We start from the raw sequence: 17,404 nt of genomic DNA, 5'->3' as shown, positions 1-17,404 counted from the left end.
TCTGTACTGACTGTCAATCATGACTAAAATTATTCCCTTTTCACACCTGACTCTTAGAAATCCAAGTTTCCTTCAAAATTGAGCTCTATTGTCACGTTTTACATGAGGTTTTTCCTCAGCCCATTCTTCTCACTATATGCTACAGCTTCCCTACTCAATTATCTAATGTTTACGTTATATATACTCATATATGGCATGTATGCCACTCCCAAATAGCAAACGAAGGCAGAGATTGTATTTTCTCTTTTATTCTCTACATAACTTATACATTACTTAATGCTTTCCTTGTTTTATTGTGGCTCTTTCGAGATTAGCAATAGCCATTAGCAAATACCATTAATTTATCTGTATAACCAGGGTTTAGGACAGTTCTGGCACATGCTAGGTACTTTAGTAAATGCTCACTAATTGATCACATGTTCCTGTAAACACTGTATCATACTTAGGTGTATATATGTCTTATCCCTTATATATTATTAGACTGCTTAAATTTCCTGAAAACAAGTGATTCATATTGAGCTCCTATTGCCTATATAGTGTATTGCACCTGGTGCTTAGTGTGAATACTTGATGAACTGCACTCACCATAAGTCAGAAAAGTTAAAATACCCTTGAGGAACTGTTCATTACAAATAATTTTGTGAGGTTTATCTCCTTACTCTTGCCCAAAGTAATTTATGTTTTGAATATAAGTAGTCATTCTTCATCTAAATTATAATGATTTAAAGAGATCTCATATATTTCTTGCTCTATTTAATAGGACAAAAATAAAAACAGTAGTTAATAAGTAGATGAAAAATTGAACTTAAATAAAAACTAACCCAGTATCCTAGGGCTTTAATGACATCAAGTTTACACATTGGACAAGTTCGGTGGTCCAGAAGCCAGGGATCAATGCATGTTCTATGAAAAATGTGCCTAAAAAATATTAATTATGTATTAACATTTCAAAATAAAAAATACTTATTTAATAGTTAAAAATGAATTCAATTCTCAAACTATTAAACCATTCTAAAGCTTCTGGGTTATATGTGAGAAAGTACAATCTAATTTTGTTCAAAATACTTATTGAGAAGCTTCCACTGGGGTAACATCAAAAAACAAAACAAAAACAAAAACTCCCTCTTACTTTTATTGGTCAGATGAATTCCTTCCTTTGTATATTTCCTTATTTGATAAAATTTTATTTTAAAAAAATCCTCAAAAGCCATTTTTCAGAGAACCTAGCAACTCAATGTATATTTATTTTTATATATTATAATTGCAGTTTAGTTACTGATATCCTTTCCCACTGCCCAACACATTAAAAGGAATACTTATTTAATTAACAGTGGAAAATAATGGGATTAAATTCTCTAAAGGAACACATTTAATATCACTTTAATTTTACTACTATTTTATATATCATGTCAAAAAGAGTCACTAATTCTATTTCAAGTATATGGTATTAAAAGGAGAGTTCCATTAAATCTAATACTACAGCACTATCAAAGAGTTTAATGCAGGGACAGTTAGGTGGCGCAGTGGATAGAGCATGGGCCCTGGAGTCAGGAGGATGGACCCAAATTCAAATCTGACCTCAGACACTTTAGAAATACCAAGCTGTTTTAACAGTGGGCAAGTCACTTAATCCCATTGCCTTGCAAAAACCAAAGAGTTTAATGCAATGAACTAAAGTTCCCTATTAAGTTATTTTCTTATGTTAAAGGAGAAAACAAATTTTATTTTTCTTCTTTCATTACTTTATGAAAGATGAAATAGATAAGTAGAAAAGTTATGTTGGAGGAAAAAAGTAATCTAGCACAATTTAAATATTGCTCCAGATACAGAGAATAAATAGGAATGTGTATTAATAAAAATGATATAAATTGGTGACTAGGTACAAGTCTCAATTTAGGAATTAATTCAAATCTCCATTCATGTATATAGTATTTAATTTATTATACGTTTTCCAGTTGGAAAAGGAGATTGAAAAGAATTTTAAGACTTATTTTGATCTTCCCCATTGCCTTTTGAAATGGTCACTTCCAATCCATTCTCTACATTACTACAAGAGAATGAAACTGGAAGATTAATTGAATTTGGGAATCCTAAGCTGCACTAGAACTAAAGCTACAGAATCCATATTGTTGGGCATTCAATAATGAACCCCTAGAAGATGACCAGTATGCCTAAAGAGTGGTGAGCTAGTCCAGATTGTTAACCACAACCAAGGATGAAGCCTGTCACTTCTATATTTCCAACCTGAACAAAAAAAAGTTAAAAACACAGTCAGTATCCAGTATCCCCTTTCCCTTCCCCACCCCTACCTCCTCCCACTGCCAAAAAAAAAAATCTCATACTCCCTTCAGTATCTCTAAAAGTTCAGCTGATGAAAACCACCATGACACTAGGGAGATGATGCCATAACAAGCAAGTGAACTGGATTTGAATGAGGGGGTGCTGTAGTAAGTCACCAGCCTTACTTTCTCTTCTAAAAATATGAGTCCAGTGGCCAGATATGATTTAGGACAACTGAAGATGGCCTTGGATGAGAGGCAATCAGGGTTAAGTGACCTGCCCAAGATCAAACAACTAGTAAGTGTCAAATGTCTGAGGTCAAATTTGAACTCAGGTCCTTGGGACTCCCAGGCCTAGTGCTCAATCCACTGCATCACCAAGCTACCCTAAAACTTCAACTAATTCAAAGAATACTTCTAAATACAAATCAAGAACTTTAGATTTAAACTTACCTGTACTTGTTTTAATAATACTTGCTGCTCCTCTCATTCAAAGATGTTTAATTCTTATTCTAATAAATGATTATAAAGTACTTTAAGAGTCAAAACAAATATATATAATTATATAATAATTTACTTCATGCCTTGAAAGTATAATTAAAAAGGAAAAAAATTTGATAAGACTGTAATTTCTTTCCATGATAATACCTTATATGCTGACTAAAAAGTTCTTTAGAGAAGGGCATTATTAACTCCTTTTTAAGATCATCACAATTTTCTAACCCTGATAGCTGTTATAAGTGCAATCACAGAAGAATTTATAGTAAGGGCAAAGTACCCCCAGCAGTAGTACTATTTAGTTCATTCATTTTCTAAACAGAATCTAGTATAATAATACAAAAGTTTCATTATCACAGTCTCTTTGGTTCTCTAGTTTGCAATGGTCTGGCATTCACCAATACATCCTTTTATCTTTTTCTTACATGCAGTCTGTCTAATATGCCTTACTTCTGTTGTTGTATCTCTTTCGTGGCATTTTTTGTTAGCTGCCTATTAAAGTAGTAGTAATAAGGAAGGAAGTAGATGGTCTTCAAGAGCTAGTATCCAATGCACATGTTTCCCAACAGCAATAATCTCCAGTTTCTACATTTCTAAGTCATTTGGGTTCTTTCATTTCAAAGAAGAGAACTGGAAATAGGGTCAGTTCAAAAAACAGGGTCAGTCATGCATGCATGCATGCATGCCTGTGTATGGACAAAGGAACCACAATTCTAAATAGGTTCCAATGATCCCTTGGCCATCAAGACAATCTATTTATAAATATTACACTGTGTACTGGACTTGTCTTTTTTTTTTTGGTGCAAAGCAAAAGTGCCCAAGATCACACAGGTAATTATTAAGTGTCTGATGCCAGATTTAAACTCAGGTCCTCCTGACTCCAGGGCCCACCGGTGCTCTATCCACTGTGCCACCTAGCTGCCCCTGGACTTAAGTCTAAATAATAATCTAAGTTTCATGCTAAACAAAAAACTTTTAAAATGAAATTGCAAGCAAAAGACATAACTAAAATAAACTATAGTAATATACAAAAGTATTAAAACCAATTAAGTTCATTCAAATTATTTTAAGTAGAAAACTTGTCAAGTAAATTCTTTGGAGAGAAAACTGACAAAGAAATAAGAAACATACTTGCATGGCAGAATTCTAACAATATCCTTTGGCTTATAATTTTCAATGCACACTGCACAATTTTCAGCATCAACATCAATTCCCTATAAGAAGAAAAGTGATTATATATAAAAATCTTAATAAAACAATGAATCACAAATTTATGTTGTTACTTAACATAAAGATGTAAGACTATTTCATGACAATTTTTAATCTCAAAATTATCACATAAACTGAAAGAAAAAATTCATGTAAATTCAAAGCTATATAATCTAATCAATTTTGATGTTCTAAATATTATATAATAAATGACAAAGCCTAGACTACATATATTTTACATCTACTTTTAACATGTAACAAAACAAAAACATTATAAAATTCCATAGTTATATTTTAATCAGTTCCCACCTACATACCCCAATGAGTTTAACATTCTTTTTAAGACAAAACTCCTTAATCTGTCTTCCTTAACTACTTAATACTGAGAAACACATACTATCAGCCTCTTAAGGACAGCAAAAAGACTCTGCATGGTTATTCTTTTTCAAAAAAAAAAAACACCTTTTTTTAGGAAAACAAATATATCAAGGAAAATGTTGATTTTTAGATTTGTCTACAGAAAGTAAAATGGAATAAAAGCACGAGCAGTATTTAGAATTTTTTAATAATAAAAATTTATATGGTAATCACTAATAGAAATAACATTGGAAATTGTTTTTAAAATATTTTTATTTTAAATAAATGTCATACTCTCAATATCTAATTCAGGACATCATCCAACCATAACCTACTGAGGCTCTATTAGATTTTAACTCCTTAAGCAGATCAGTTGAGGATCCATGAGTTATTAAGTATGCTTTTTTAAAGCAATCTTATTCTCTTCAGTCATTCCTATATAGGGGGAAGGAGGAACAGATGCAGGGGAAACAATGTTTAATAACTTACTGCAAGATACTAAAATTAGGAAGTTATTATAACAAATAAAATTAATATGGTATAATATACAACTTATGTTGTATACATAGTACAAATGTATCAAGAACAAAAAAAATGCCAGAGCCCTATGGTTTGTTTTGTTTGTTTGAGGTTTGTTTTTTTGGCAAGGCAATGGGGTTAAGTGGCTTACCCAAGGCCACATAGCTAGGTAATTATTAAGTGTCTGAGGCCGGATTTGAACTCAAGTACTCCTGACTTCAGGACCAGTGCTCTATCCACTGTGCCACCTAGCCGCCCCGCTATATGTTTTTTTTAATGTGCACAGAAATCCTTTAACTTTTTAAAAGAAATTATCTTCCAGAAATCTTTAGTACTGAAATAAGAATTCACAGATTTTCATTTCTCAAAATCATTTTTAAAGCTTATTTTATTTTGTACTTAAGACTGTTCATGAAAATGTTATGTTTTTAAATTTTTGTTGTTTTGGTTTTTTTGCAAGGCAATGAGGTTAAGTGACACAGCTAAGTATTAAGTGTCTGAGGTCAGATTTGAACTCAGATACTCCTGACTCCAGGGTTGGAGTTCTATCCACTGCAGCACCTAGTTGCTCCTGTTTGTAAGTTTTAAAATGAAAAGAAAATACCAAGAATATAATTGTCCTTTCCCAAAGGGGGAGAAAAACATATATGTGCATAGATAGATAGATAGATAGATAGATAGATAGATAGATAGATGGATGTGCATTTATCTGAAGGCTACCCAGAATCTTTAGACTTACTCATATACTTAAATTTTCTTTTACAACTTATTATTTCTATTTATCATAACTTTTCTTGCACACATTTTATGTTTAAAAGATTAACTTTGTTAAAATTAACCAAGGCCTCTTCTCAGATGTTTTTCTTTAAAAACACAAATATAAATAAACCAAAAACATTAGACATTACCTTGTCTCCACGCTTAACAGTATGAAGCTGAAGTTGCCCAATAGCTTTCTTTGTTTCTTTTCTATGGTTCTTCGGAAGAAAACATATTTATAATTACTTGAACTTAAAATTAACTTTAATGAAAACATTATTTTAAAAGTTTTAAGAATTTAAATTATGAATTTTATGTAAAACTCTTCAACCAATACCAAAAGATCAGAAAACTTTCTGCAATTTATAATGTCACTTAATCTTTTTATCTGTGCCTGGTAATGATTTGAAAAAGAAGACTAAAGATACTTTAAGTACTATCAAGGGACAAAGCCAAAAATTAGATAAAATTATGATATGTTTAAAAGTCACTTCATTTTCTACCAAACTAATTAACACTGAAATGTGTCTCTATACTGAACTTAAATATATCCAAATTAATAAGAAACTCAAAAATATTTTTCCAAAAGATCAGAGTTAACAGCATTTTATAGTGATTTTTGATTCTCAAATGACTTTCAAATATTAAATGTTTTACCAAAAGATTTTTAGATTATTACCCATAGTTACCTGATTTCCAAACTGTGAACCAGCATATAGGAAACGCTGTATGTAGTAAAATATTAGCCAGGCTAATGAAATGATCATCATGGTGATGAAAGCGATGGCTACAAACACAACAGACTGACCACTGATGAACTCTTGCACATGACGGGTACCAACTTCTATGGTCATTTTAACTGGAATTCCTCTTTGAACTGCCCCCAAAATTTCTATTCCTTTTGGATAACTAACCATAATTACTACTGTATTTCCTGTCCCTGTTGGGGGAAAAACAAAAACAACAACAAGTTATGGATTAATATTGAGCACGTATGGCATAGTTATCCAACAAGTTGACTGTCAACAATGTTATAAGGAGTTACAATCAACTGGGTAAATTCTGACTCTGTCACTTATACTGTCCAGGTAACCTTAGGAAGTCACTTCTCCACCTATAGAAGATGAGGATAATACTATTTGCATGACATACTGCTGTCAAGGTAAAGAAACATTTATGTAAAGTACTTTGACATAAATATTTTATCTATAGGCTTGTTCCATACTGTAGCATCCAAACCAGATTCCTGACACTCAAACTCTCTCACACACACACAACTCTCTCTCTCTCTCTCTCTCACAAAAACACACACACACACACACACACACACACACACACGTTAAATTCTATTTCTTTAAATTCTATTTCATTAAAGGCCTACTATGGGAAATAAAAAGATGAATAAGACAATTCCTGTCATCAAGTAGTTTACAATCAGTATATGAGCATAAGAATAACATGAAAAATGTGATAAGGACCCTAAGAAAAGGACCAAAATCCTATCACATTTGGGGATGGGGGGGGGAGAAAGAATCATATACAGTATAATAGAAATTAGCATTTGAGCTATGCCCTGACAAGTAAAAAATGAATTAGCCAAGGTGGACACAGGAGATGGAAAAGCAATACAAAAAAAATGGAAACAGCAAGAAGGTAGAAAGGAAGGAAAGGCTGAGGGTACTGGGTTAATTAATTAGTCCAATTTGGTTGGACTATTATTAGGAGTCAATGAAAACCATAATATGGATATGAATGTTACATTGAAAGTGCCATTGACAAGTTACAAAGTGCCACAAGACTGGAGAATTGAATTGTAGTTCTATCTCTGCCCTTAGCCAGGTGCAAGACCTTGAAGTAGCAAATCATTTCATTTCTCTGTCTATCCTGTGGTCTTCTTTTTTAATAAATCAGACTACAATAATATATAGTTTCAAACAAAAAATTTTGGAAGCAGCCAGATGACTTGGCTTTTCAAAAAAAAGTAAATTCTTGAAACATTAAAAAGTTGCTATGGGCGTCTAGGTGGCACAGTGGATAGAGCACCGGCCCTAGAGTCGGGAGTACCTGAGTTCAAATCTGGCCTCAGACACTTAATAATTAGCTAGCTGTGCGGCCTTGGGCAAGCCACTTAATCCCACTGCCTTACAAAAACCTAAAAAAAAAAGTACATGCTAGTCAATTCTTATGATCTCTACCTTACCTTTAATCTCTCTTTTGTGTCATTATGTTCTTTTTACAGTGTAGACTAATACAGGAGTCAGACTTGTCTAACTCTCATTATACTACTCTGTTCCTTCCCTAATTAGCAAGTAAAAGGTAAAATACAGTTTATTCCTAAGGTATATAACTCTTCCACATATCTGACGTAGGAGAAAAGAGGAAAAAAAGAAACCCTGAATTTTGCTCCAAAATCCTTTCCACATTTCTCCAGCTATTAAAACTTTAAATATACAATACATAAAAAATTCTAGAAATTTTACATCTCTGATCTAATATAAACATTTTTATTCACAGTGACACAAATACTTCTATTCCCTTTTTAGGTCCCTTTAAAGTGAGGTTCCCACAGGCAAGTAACAAGCAAACACTATAAAGTAATTTACATAAAATCCCATTTGACCCTCAGAATATCCTTGTGAAATAAGGAAACCAAGACTGTCTCAAGCTATACTTGAAATCATATCTTCTGTCTCCAAATCCAACACTTAATCAACTAAGCTACCAAGTTGCCTCAGACTCCAGTGAACAAAATGGTCTCAAAAGTCCCTAAAACCTCTAAAATTTTATGATTCAGTTTACCATTTAGGCTAAATCTTGGCAAATTAAATTTGAATTTAGAAGACAGCTCAAAAATTTAGGAGCCAATCTAAACTGCAAATTTCAAGGGTTTTATATCTGAGATTAGTTAAAACTTAAGGTCAATTCTTTTTTTTTGTTTGGTTTTTTTTTTGGCAAGGCAAATGGGGTTAAGTGGCTTGCCCAAGGCCGCACAGCTAGGTAATAAGTGTCTGAGGTCACATTTGAACTCAGGTACTCCCGACTCCAGGGCCGGTGCTCTATCCACTGCGGCCACCTAGCCACCCCAAGGTCAATTCTTAAAAGGGATTACATAGAATCTGGTAAGACTCAATGAAGAACTGGATCTACCTGACTTGGCTCACACCACTAAGTTAGGTAGAGAAGCAAAGTATATTAGTAAAAAAAAAAGTCTATTATTGCCAATTTCGGATGTTTTCTTGATTCTGGGTATATTTCTATTGTGGGAGGTGAAGGGGGAACTACTTAAATTAAGTAACTTACCCAAGATCACATAGCTAGCAAGTATTACATTTGAACTCAGGTCTTCCTAACTCCAGGGCTGGTGCTCTAACTGTGCTTTCTAACTGCCCCTATATTCCTATAGTTATAGTTCTCAAAAACATCCAAAACACAACCAATTTATTAAGAAATTATTCAATTTCTTGAACATTGGAGAAGGAGAAAAGAAATTTGCAAGATGGTAAATGTAAAATTCTCTCTTTTTTTTTCACCTCACTTTCTCCTTCAACTAAGGGAGCTAAGGAAGTTTTTATTGCTGTTGCTGCTGTAGTTTTTTAATAAAAGAGACCAAATTTAGAAAGAGAGGAGAATCTGAAACATATGAGCAGGATGAGATATATATAGCCAATTAACTCTTTCCTACAAATATTTGAGGAATTGGGAATAAGTTTGTAAAGTCAGGTCCTAAATAGTAAGAATAACAATTTTTCTGAAGAGTTCTTGTTATTCAAAAATCACACTATGGCTGGAAAAATTACCATATTTTACATAATTATAATCTGAGTAACTCAAATTTTGTGAACATAGGGGATTCAATTTGCTTCAGTCCAGTTAGAAAGAACTCCTGAAGTTTTTTGTTTTATTTTCTCAAACTGAGTAAAATCCTACCTGGTTTTAAATGTGTTGATAACATTTTTCACCAACTAGGTGTTACAATGGATAGAGCACCAACCCTGTAATCAGGAAGAATCGAGTTCAAATTAGGCCTCACACATTTTATTAAGCTGTAATGACTTTGAATCAGTCATTTAACCTGAGTTTTCTCATCTGTAAAAAAATGGAAATATAATATTTTCCCATGATTGTATGAGAATCAAAAAAGATAAAATTTATAAACCGCTTAGCACAATGTCCAACACATAGTAAGCACTATATAAATGCTAGAGCTATTACAATTACCACTGTGGCTAAGGAACATGTCAAATCTGAAAATGACATTTGTAAATTTATCTGTCTTAATTAAAGACCTATTTCAGTGCTTCAAATATTTAACTATGACAGAGAATAATATCTAGTAAGGGGGCCCTACAAAGCCACAAAAGTTGCCAGTTTTAAAGTGGATTAAGAATCAGATTAAGTGCACAAAGTCAAAATACTGTATCTTGTTTTCAGAATCTAACAAACTCTCAACAGTAAGGGAGAGAATATTAAGACTTCCTTCTAACCACATTTTTTTTTAACTGTTCTTACTTGTTACAAAGGAAGGTTCTTTTGGAGTGGAGTGGGAATTATTGAGAAATAAGGTGGTTTTTTTTTAAGAACAATCAATAAAATGTTTAAAAAAAAGGAAATCTCTAAAATAATAGTTAGACCCAGACATCTATTGTCTGGTACTAAAAGTATGATACTTTAACTGCTCCCTAGATGCAAAGGGCCTTTTTTCCCCATTGTAAAGCATTTTTCATATGTAAAACAAGAAGGCAGAAAAGAATTTTAACTTGGAAAACTATGAATTTTAAAAGAACTATAATATCAGAATAGTCATAAAATAAGAACCTCTACCTATTCAGGGGAAGGAAATATGAAAAGCTCTGTGTGTGTGTGGTGTGTGTGTGTGTGTGTGTGTGTGTGTGTGTGTGTGGGTGTGTGTGTGTGAGAGAGAGAGAGAGAGAGAGAGAGAGAGAGAGAGAGAGAGATCGAGATCAGAGGGGAAATGGTACCTGAGGAAGTTGTTTTAATCCAAGCATTTACTTTTTTTTTGGCAGTCTGGTCAAACTCTTGGAATGTTTGTAAATACATTAAATACACAGGACTACAAAGGAAAACAATTATACTTAAGTTATCAAAATACTTTTTAAAAGATTAATGGTTAAGAACTTCTGTTCTAGGTCAACCTAATTTTACAAACATGAGACTCAAAGTATGGTATACATTTCCTGACAAAGAAGGAAATGGATTTAAGATGAAGAATGAGGCATTTTTTAGATTTAGAAAATGTAGGGTTTTGTTTAGCTTATATACGTTATAAGAATATTGTTTTTCTTTGGGGAGGGGTAGGTGGAAGAAAAAATAAATGCTTCCTGAAGAAAAAAAAATTCTTGTATATAGATTAGAAAATTATTTTCACCTTCTCAAAATAGAAGGTAGGCAGACTTTCCAGTCCGTAAAAATCTATTAATTAATAAGCATTAAGAATGACTTCAGGCACTGGGGATACAAATACAAAAAAGAGGAAAAAAAAAAGGTTCTGCCTTCAAGGTGCTTTTAATCTAATAGGGAAGACAATGCACAAAAAAAGAAGCTGCAAGTGAGGGGAAAGGGGAATACCAAAGGAGAAGGTATGTTGGATAAGCCCTAAAATAGTGCAGTCAGGTGGGAAATGAGATGTCTATGCTGAGCCCTCTCCTTAAATGGAGGTTTGAAATTTAATTCCTTCTTTCTTTCTCTTTTCTTTTTTTTTTTTTTGCCAGGCAATGGGGTTAAGTGGCTTGCCCAAGGCCACACAGTTAAGTAATTATTAACGTCTGAGGCCAGATTTGAACTTAGGTACTCCTGACTCCAGGGCTGGGCTCTATCCACTGTGCCACCTAGCCACCCCATGAAATTTAATTCTTGAAAGCAGGTTCCAAACTTCAGAAACGTTCCCTTAATATGTAAATTTTAAAAGCTAGAAAGGACTTAGATCAGCCAATTCCAACTCAATTTTATAACCCAAGCCATTTTTACAGATGAGGAAACCAATACTTAGAGAAGTCATATGAGTAGCCCAAGATCAAATAGCTATGAAGTGACTGTTAAGAGTTAGAATTATGACTCATTAATATACTGTATCATCAATATCACTTTAAAGAACAAATTTGAATTCTTCTATAAAGTAACAAATTCTGAACAAAATTTGGTAACAGCTGTGAGATCATTGGGCTTAGGGCCAAATATAGTAAAGAGAATTCTGAATACTGAACTTGTATATATGTCAGATAATTATGATGAATCAGATGTGGCCATCTGAGTCAGTTTCTTTATCTGTAATATAGAGATAGATTAAAAATAAGTCTTATTTATAGGGTTGTTTGTTACAAAGAGGAATTAAGTGAGAAAATGCATGTAAGAGCTATTTATAAAAGTAAGCTATTTGTAATGAAAGACTAAAATTAAGAAAAAGGAATGGAAGATGAGATGAAGACTTTATGATAATTCAGGAAATCATCTACACACTGTCACAGGGAAATCCTTTTTATTCACAAAATTCTATAATCTTAAAATGTCCTTTCCAAAAAATGTCCTTTAAAAAGTCATTTAGTCCAACCTCCTAATTATGGGGCAGGGTAGGGGATTGAGGGACTAGGAGACCCTGAGAAATTAAGAAACTTCTCAAGACTATAAAACTGGTTCAATTCCATATGTGGCAGGCAAAAAATAGTCCCTGTCCAAAAGAACTTACATTCTTCTTGGAGGTAACACTATATTAATAGTTAAAAGCAAATTAAAAAATTTACAAAGAAAATATGAAGTGCAGATATTGTGGCATGGTGTTGTGATAAAAATGTTATCACAGTTTGAATATTTCCTCAGTTACAGCTGTTTATGATCTTAAGCAAATCATCTAACTTCTCAGCTTCAGTTTTCTCATGTGTAAAAATGAGAGGATGTAGGTACTATAATTTCCAAGGTTATGTGAATATAACAGAATATTACTACGCTGTAAGAAATGGTATGAAACAAGCCTGAGAAGTATTAGTTTGTATTAAACTGATGCAGTAAGCAGGAATATTTTGAAGACAAAGAATTTAGAATTAAGAATTCTGAACAATTTAATAACCAAGATTCTAGGAGATTTACTATGAAGTATGCTAAAGTATGCTAAAAGAAGCAACAGACTCAAGATGCAGATGTAGATTCTTTGACAGTTGTGGTACAATTTTATTCCCCTTCTCTTAAAGGAGGGAGATGAAAAGGAGGAGAGTTAGGGAAGGGAAGGAAAGAAACTCATTGAAACACAATTTTGAAAAACATTTAGAAAGAAAAAATTACAAAGAAGCAGGAAAGTTTGAAAACAACAAATTCAGAATGTAATGGAATGTTATTATTCTATAAGAAATCATGAGGGATGTGACTTTAGGAATAGCCTAGAAAGACTTGCATAAACTGATACTGGGTAAAGTGAGCAGAACCACTAATAGCAACATTAGGTGATGATCAACCATGATGGACCTATTTTTTTCAGCAGCACAGTAATCAAAGAAAATTCTAAGACTTGTGACAGAAAATACCATCCACATTCACAGAAGATACTGTGGAGTTTAGATGCAGACCAAAGTTTACTATCTTCAATTTTTTAAGATTGTCTGAGGTCTTATTTTCTTCCTCTATAATTATTTTTTCTGTTTTGATTTGATTCTTCTTTCACAATATGAATAAGAGACCTATGTTTAGCATGACTAAACATGTATAACCTATACTGGATTACTTTTGGGGAGGAGGGGGGAGGGGAGAAAAGGAAAAGAGGGGAGAAAAACGTAAAACCTAAAACCTAGCAAAAAATATGGTTGAAAAGTAAAGACTGACGGAGTGCTATCTGTGGGGTGGGGGTGGGGGTGGGGGAGGGAAGCAAGATTGGGGGAAAATTGTAAAACTCAAATAATATCTTTAATAAAAAAAAATATTGTTGAAAACTACCCTTGCATGTAGTTGGAAAAAGAAATAAATAAAATATTTCCTGCAAAAAAAGAAAAATGAAAATAGCATTCAACTATTTGCAAAAAAGACAAACGAATTATACGTGAAATTTGCAATTTCAAGTACAATTTCATCTATATTCAATTGTTTATGCAAGTGCTCATTTTAGCTGATGGGTGCTAGATTCAAAAGTAAGATCTTTCTAAAATAAATAGCCTAATACTGGGAGACAAGAGCTTGTGTCTTTATCCTATCATGTTCCAAATTATAATTTCTTAACTTTAATAAAGCTTGACTAGAAAATGATTATTACTAACAATGGCTCTTCTTAAGCCTCCTTCTCAAAAATGTTTCATCTTCTGTTTACCTATGCTCTTTTCTACCCCCTTCTCATTTTCCTCATCTTTCTCAACCAAGATCAGGTCTGCAAACTCAATTCTTTCATAAAACCACTAATGGAAAACATTATAGCATTTATATGTGTGTGTGTGTGTGTGTGTGTGTGTGTGTGTGTGTGTGTGTGTGTATCTCAAAGCTCTTCCTTTTAGAAATGTTACATATAAAATATATATATATACACATATTTTATATATTATATTTTATATATAATACACATATTTTATATATTTTATATGTAACATTTCTAAAAGGAAGAGCTTTGATCCAATGTTGCCTTGCCTTTTCTAAACTCTCTTCTTTAGAAATCTTGTGAAAAAAGAATTTTGCAGCAGCATTCTGAGCAGGAATGAGAGTACCTTATATTTAGTTTGGTGCTATGCATCCTTCTACCATCTTTTTGAATTTTAACAACCTTTACTGCTAAGGCAATTACTAACTAGCATAAAGCAGCAGCTTTTACCTTTTATGTGTTACACCCCTTTGGCACTCCTATGGTTCTATATGAACACTATAGTCCCTTTCTCAAAATCTTAAATGTATAAAATACAATGCTTTAGAAAGGGAACCAATTATGAGATTGTTATCAAAAAAAATTTTTTTTATAAGTTCATGGATTCTGGGGCAGCTAGGTGGTGTAGTGGATAAAGCACCCGCCCTGGAGTCAGGAGTACCTGAGTTCAAATCTGACCTCAGACACTAAATAATTACCGGGCTGTGTGGTTTTGGGTGAGCCACTTAACCCCAATGCCTTGCAAAAAAAAAAACCTAAAATAAAAGAAGACACCAGCTTAACAATACATATAAGTAGCAGTTAGGTGGCCCAGTAAATAGAGAACTGGATTTGAAGTCAAGAAGCCCAGAATTCAAATATATTAGATTCTTACTAGCTGTGTAGGCAAAGTTACAACTTTATATAATACTAACATCTACCTTCCAGGGTGGTCAAAAGGAGAGTTGTAAAATATTACATAAATGGTAGCTATATTATTTCACATTTTCTCATACTGTTCTTACAACTATTCTTATTAGTTCTTTACAGAATTATTACCATCTGACAGATAAGGAAACTGCTTAACAGAGCTTAACCCTGTACTTGGTGCATATTAGGCACCTATTTGGGCAGAATGCAGAGCCTGAAGATTCCTGTTTGCCTCAGATCCCTTATCTGTGAAATGAACTGGAGAAGAGAATGGCAAACGGCTCCAGAATCTTTGCCAAGAAAACCCCAAATAGGATTACCAAAAAATGATGGTGACTGAACAAATATTGACTGATTAGGACTGAGATTAACGTGACTTGCCCCAGTCAACCAATCAATATTAAGTGCCTATGTGGTAAGCTCTAGGATAGGGGGGTACGAAAAAAGGGGCGGCTTCCTCATCTGCAAAATGGTGATAGTACCTACCCCACAGAGAATGTGAACTGGGGTCTTCCTGGCTTTCCCAACATGCCCTACCTATGCCACTGCCAACCGTGGCTTCAAGTGTAAAGAGAGTTGGGGGGGAGGCACAGATGTTGAAAAGCCGACCCCAGTTTGTCGCCCAAGGTCAGCACTCCGATGCGCCTAAACTAGAGAAACCAACAGGCATTTATTAACCTCTTACTAAGTACTAGGCCTCAGGAACTGAAAAGATAAAAAGACAAAAGGCTCCCAAGGTGGCAGACTATGAGGAGGGGGGGGAAACAGCGCGAGGAGGAGGGGGATGGCAAGCAGGGGAAGCGGGGCGACCGGGAGGGGTGGGGAGGGGGCACCCCAGTCACTCCGGGGATCCCCGCAACCCGCACGCAAGGCGCTCAGTGTTTGTTTACGGGCGGGGGCAGGTTCGTTCTACGCGGGCGGCGCCTGCGCGGCCTAGGGCTTCCCCTCCCCCCAGGCCCCCGAGGCGCCCCTCACCCAGGTGGGACATGGAGTTGGTGCCGTTGCCGTAGTGCTCCTCGTTGTAGATGACCACGGCCGAGGCGTTCCTGCGGGCGGCGTTGAGCACCTTGTCCTTGAAGGTGCAGTCCCCGCGCGCCACCAGGGCGATCCAGGGCTCGCGCCGCGCCGGCCCGCGGCCCCCCAGCGGGGGCACGTAGTAGCGCGTGTCGGGGGCGCAGCCCTTGCGGTCGCGGCCGGGGGCGCGCGGGATGCCCACCAGGCCCTGCAGGCTCTCCTTGGGCGAGTTGTCGCCGTAGCGGCCGCTCTCGGTGGCGCCGTGCACCGTCGCGTTCGTCAGGGGGTCCACGTACACGGTGCTCACCAGGGCCGAGTACCACTCGAGCGCCCGGGCTCGGGCCCCCGGCAGCTCGCACGAGGCGAGGGCCAGGAGCAGCAGGGCGCCCCCGAGGCCGCCGCCGCCGCCGTCGCTACGCCGCCGCCGCCGCCGCCGCACCATGGCCGCCGCAGCCGGACTGAGGAGGAGGAGGAGGAGGAGGAGGAGGAGCGGGAGCGGGAGGGAGCCGGCGGCGGCGGCGGCGGCCCGAGCTCGGCCGGGAGGGGGCTCCCCCCCAGGGCGCCCCGAGCGCGATCCCAGGAGGAGGAGCGCGCGCCGGAGGCGGAAGGGGGCGGGAGCGAGGCGCCGCTGCCCGCGACGGCGACCGCGACAGCATCCGGGGGCTGGGGGGCGGGGCCGGGCCTCCGGCGCGGCCGGGATTCGTCGGCACCGGGTGGGCGGGGCCGGCGAGCGGCCCCTCTGCGCCTTACGTCACCGCCCTCTTGTTTTGAGGAACTGACAGGGGGCGGGCGTCCTGGCGCCGGTCCCATCCAGGATTCTTAGTGTGCTCGGGTGTCACCGACTCCTTTGAGGTGACGCTTTGTTTTGTTCTTGTCCTTCGTTCTCAGAGAACACCCACGACATCCCCACGAGGGAGGGAGGCTGTGCCCAAATCACCAGCCTCCCTGTCTCCTCCGGAGCCATCGGGGTCCAGCGACCAGATACGAATCAAGATGGCCCTGGATGCGAGGCAATCAGGGTGAAAGGACCTGCCCAAGAGTCACGTCTCTGAGGCCCAATTCGAACCCCGGCCTCCTGACACTTCCTAGCCGCCCCATGCACTCTTTTAGCAGTCTGGCAACACCTATAGATTTCTCGGTATAATATTTTTAAATCTCTCTAACTTGCAGTTGGAACCTTGCATCGCGTCTCCCAAGAAATTATGAGCACTTGAGAGCGACGCCTGTTTGTATCTGTATTAAATACAAATAATCTGTGTCCCAGTGTCCTTAGTTTGGGGATTAAAATTGCCCCACCTCATTAAAGGGTTCTGGGTCCCCTCTGATGAAGTGGACCTTAGATCGTCCTCACATTCTCACATACCTCTCTTTCCAAAGCACTATATTTTTAGGTTTTGATACTGCAAAAAAAAAAATGGCATTGTAAAATATATAGAATCTTACAATTCATAGACCTTATTGACTGAAAATGACTTTTCAACAGAGGGATCACAGATTGGTTGAAACATGGGGCATT

At 36.6% G+C, this 17,404-nt stretch overlaps 1 protein-coding gene across 4 annotated transcripts in view; it reads right to left on the bottom strand.

Moving 5' to 3' along the window:
• The window catches only part of RNF149 (ring finger protein 149), a 45,397-nt gene extending 28,883 nt beyond the window's left edge, over positions 1–16,514 (bottom strand). For 3 of the 4 annotated variants that reach the window (XR_012469575.1, XR_012469576.1, XM_074192253.1), the window contains exons 1-5: positions 15,850–16,511; positions 6,311–6,561; positions 5,771–5,839; positions 3,909–3,991; positions 822–918 (exon numbers count right to left, since the gene is read on the bottom strand). Coding sequence is in view for 2 of the 4 variants with exons in the window: in XM_074192253.1 (XP_074048354.1) it covers positions 822–918; positions 3,909–3,991; positions 5,771–5,839; positions 6,311–6,561; positions 15,850–16,330 (981 nt within the window). In the remaining 2 variants the exon portion in view is untranslated. Of the gene's footprint in view, positions 1–821; positions 919–3,908; positions 3,992–5,770; positions 5,840–6,310; positions 6,562–15,849 lie in introns of all 4 variants that reach the window. The other variant, XM_074192254.1, reaches the window with a different exon arrangement.
• Between the last annotated feature and the right edge of the window lie 890 nt (positions 16,515–17,404).

Source organism: Macrotis lagotis, chromosome 6 (genome assembly GCF_037893015.1).
Source record: "Macrotis lagotis isolate mMagLag1 chromosome 6, bilby.v1.9.chrom.fasta, whole genome shotgun sequence".
Taxonomy (NCBI): Eukaryota; Metazoa; Chordata; class Mammalia; order Peramelemorphia; family Peramelidae; genus Macrotis; species Macrotis lagotis.
This window is presented reverse-complemented; position numbering and strand designations above follow the sequence as displayed.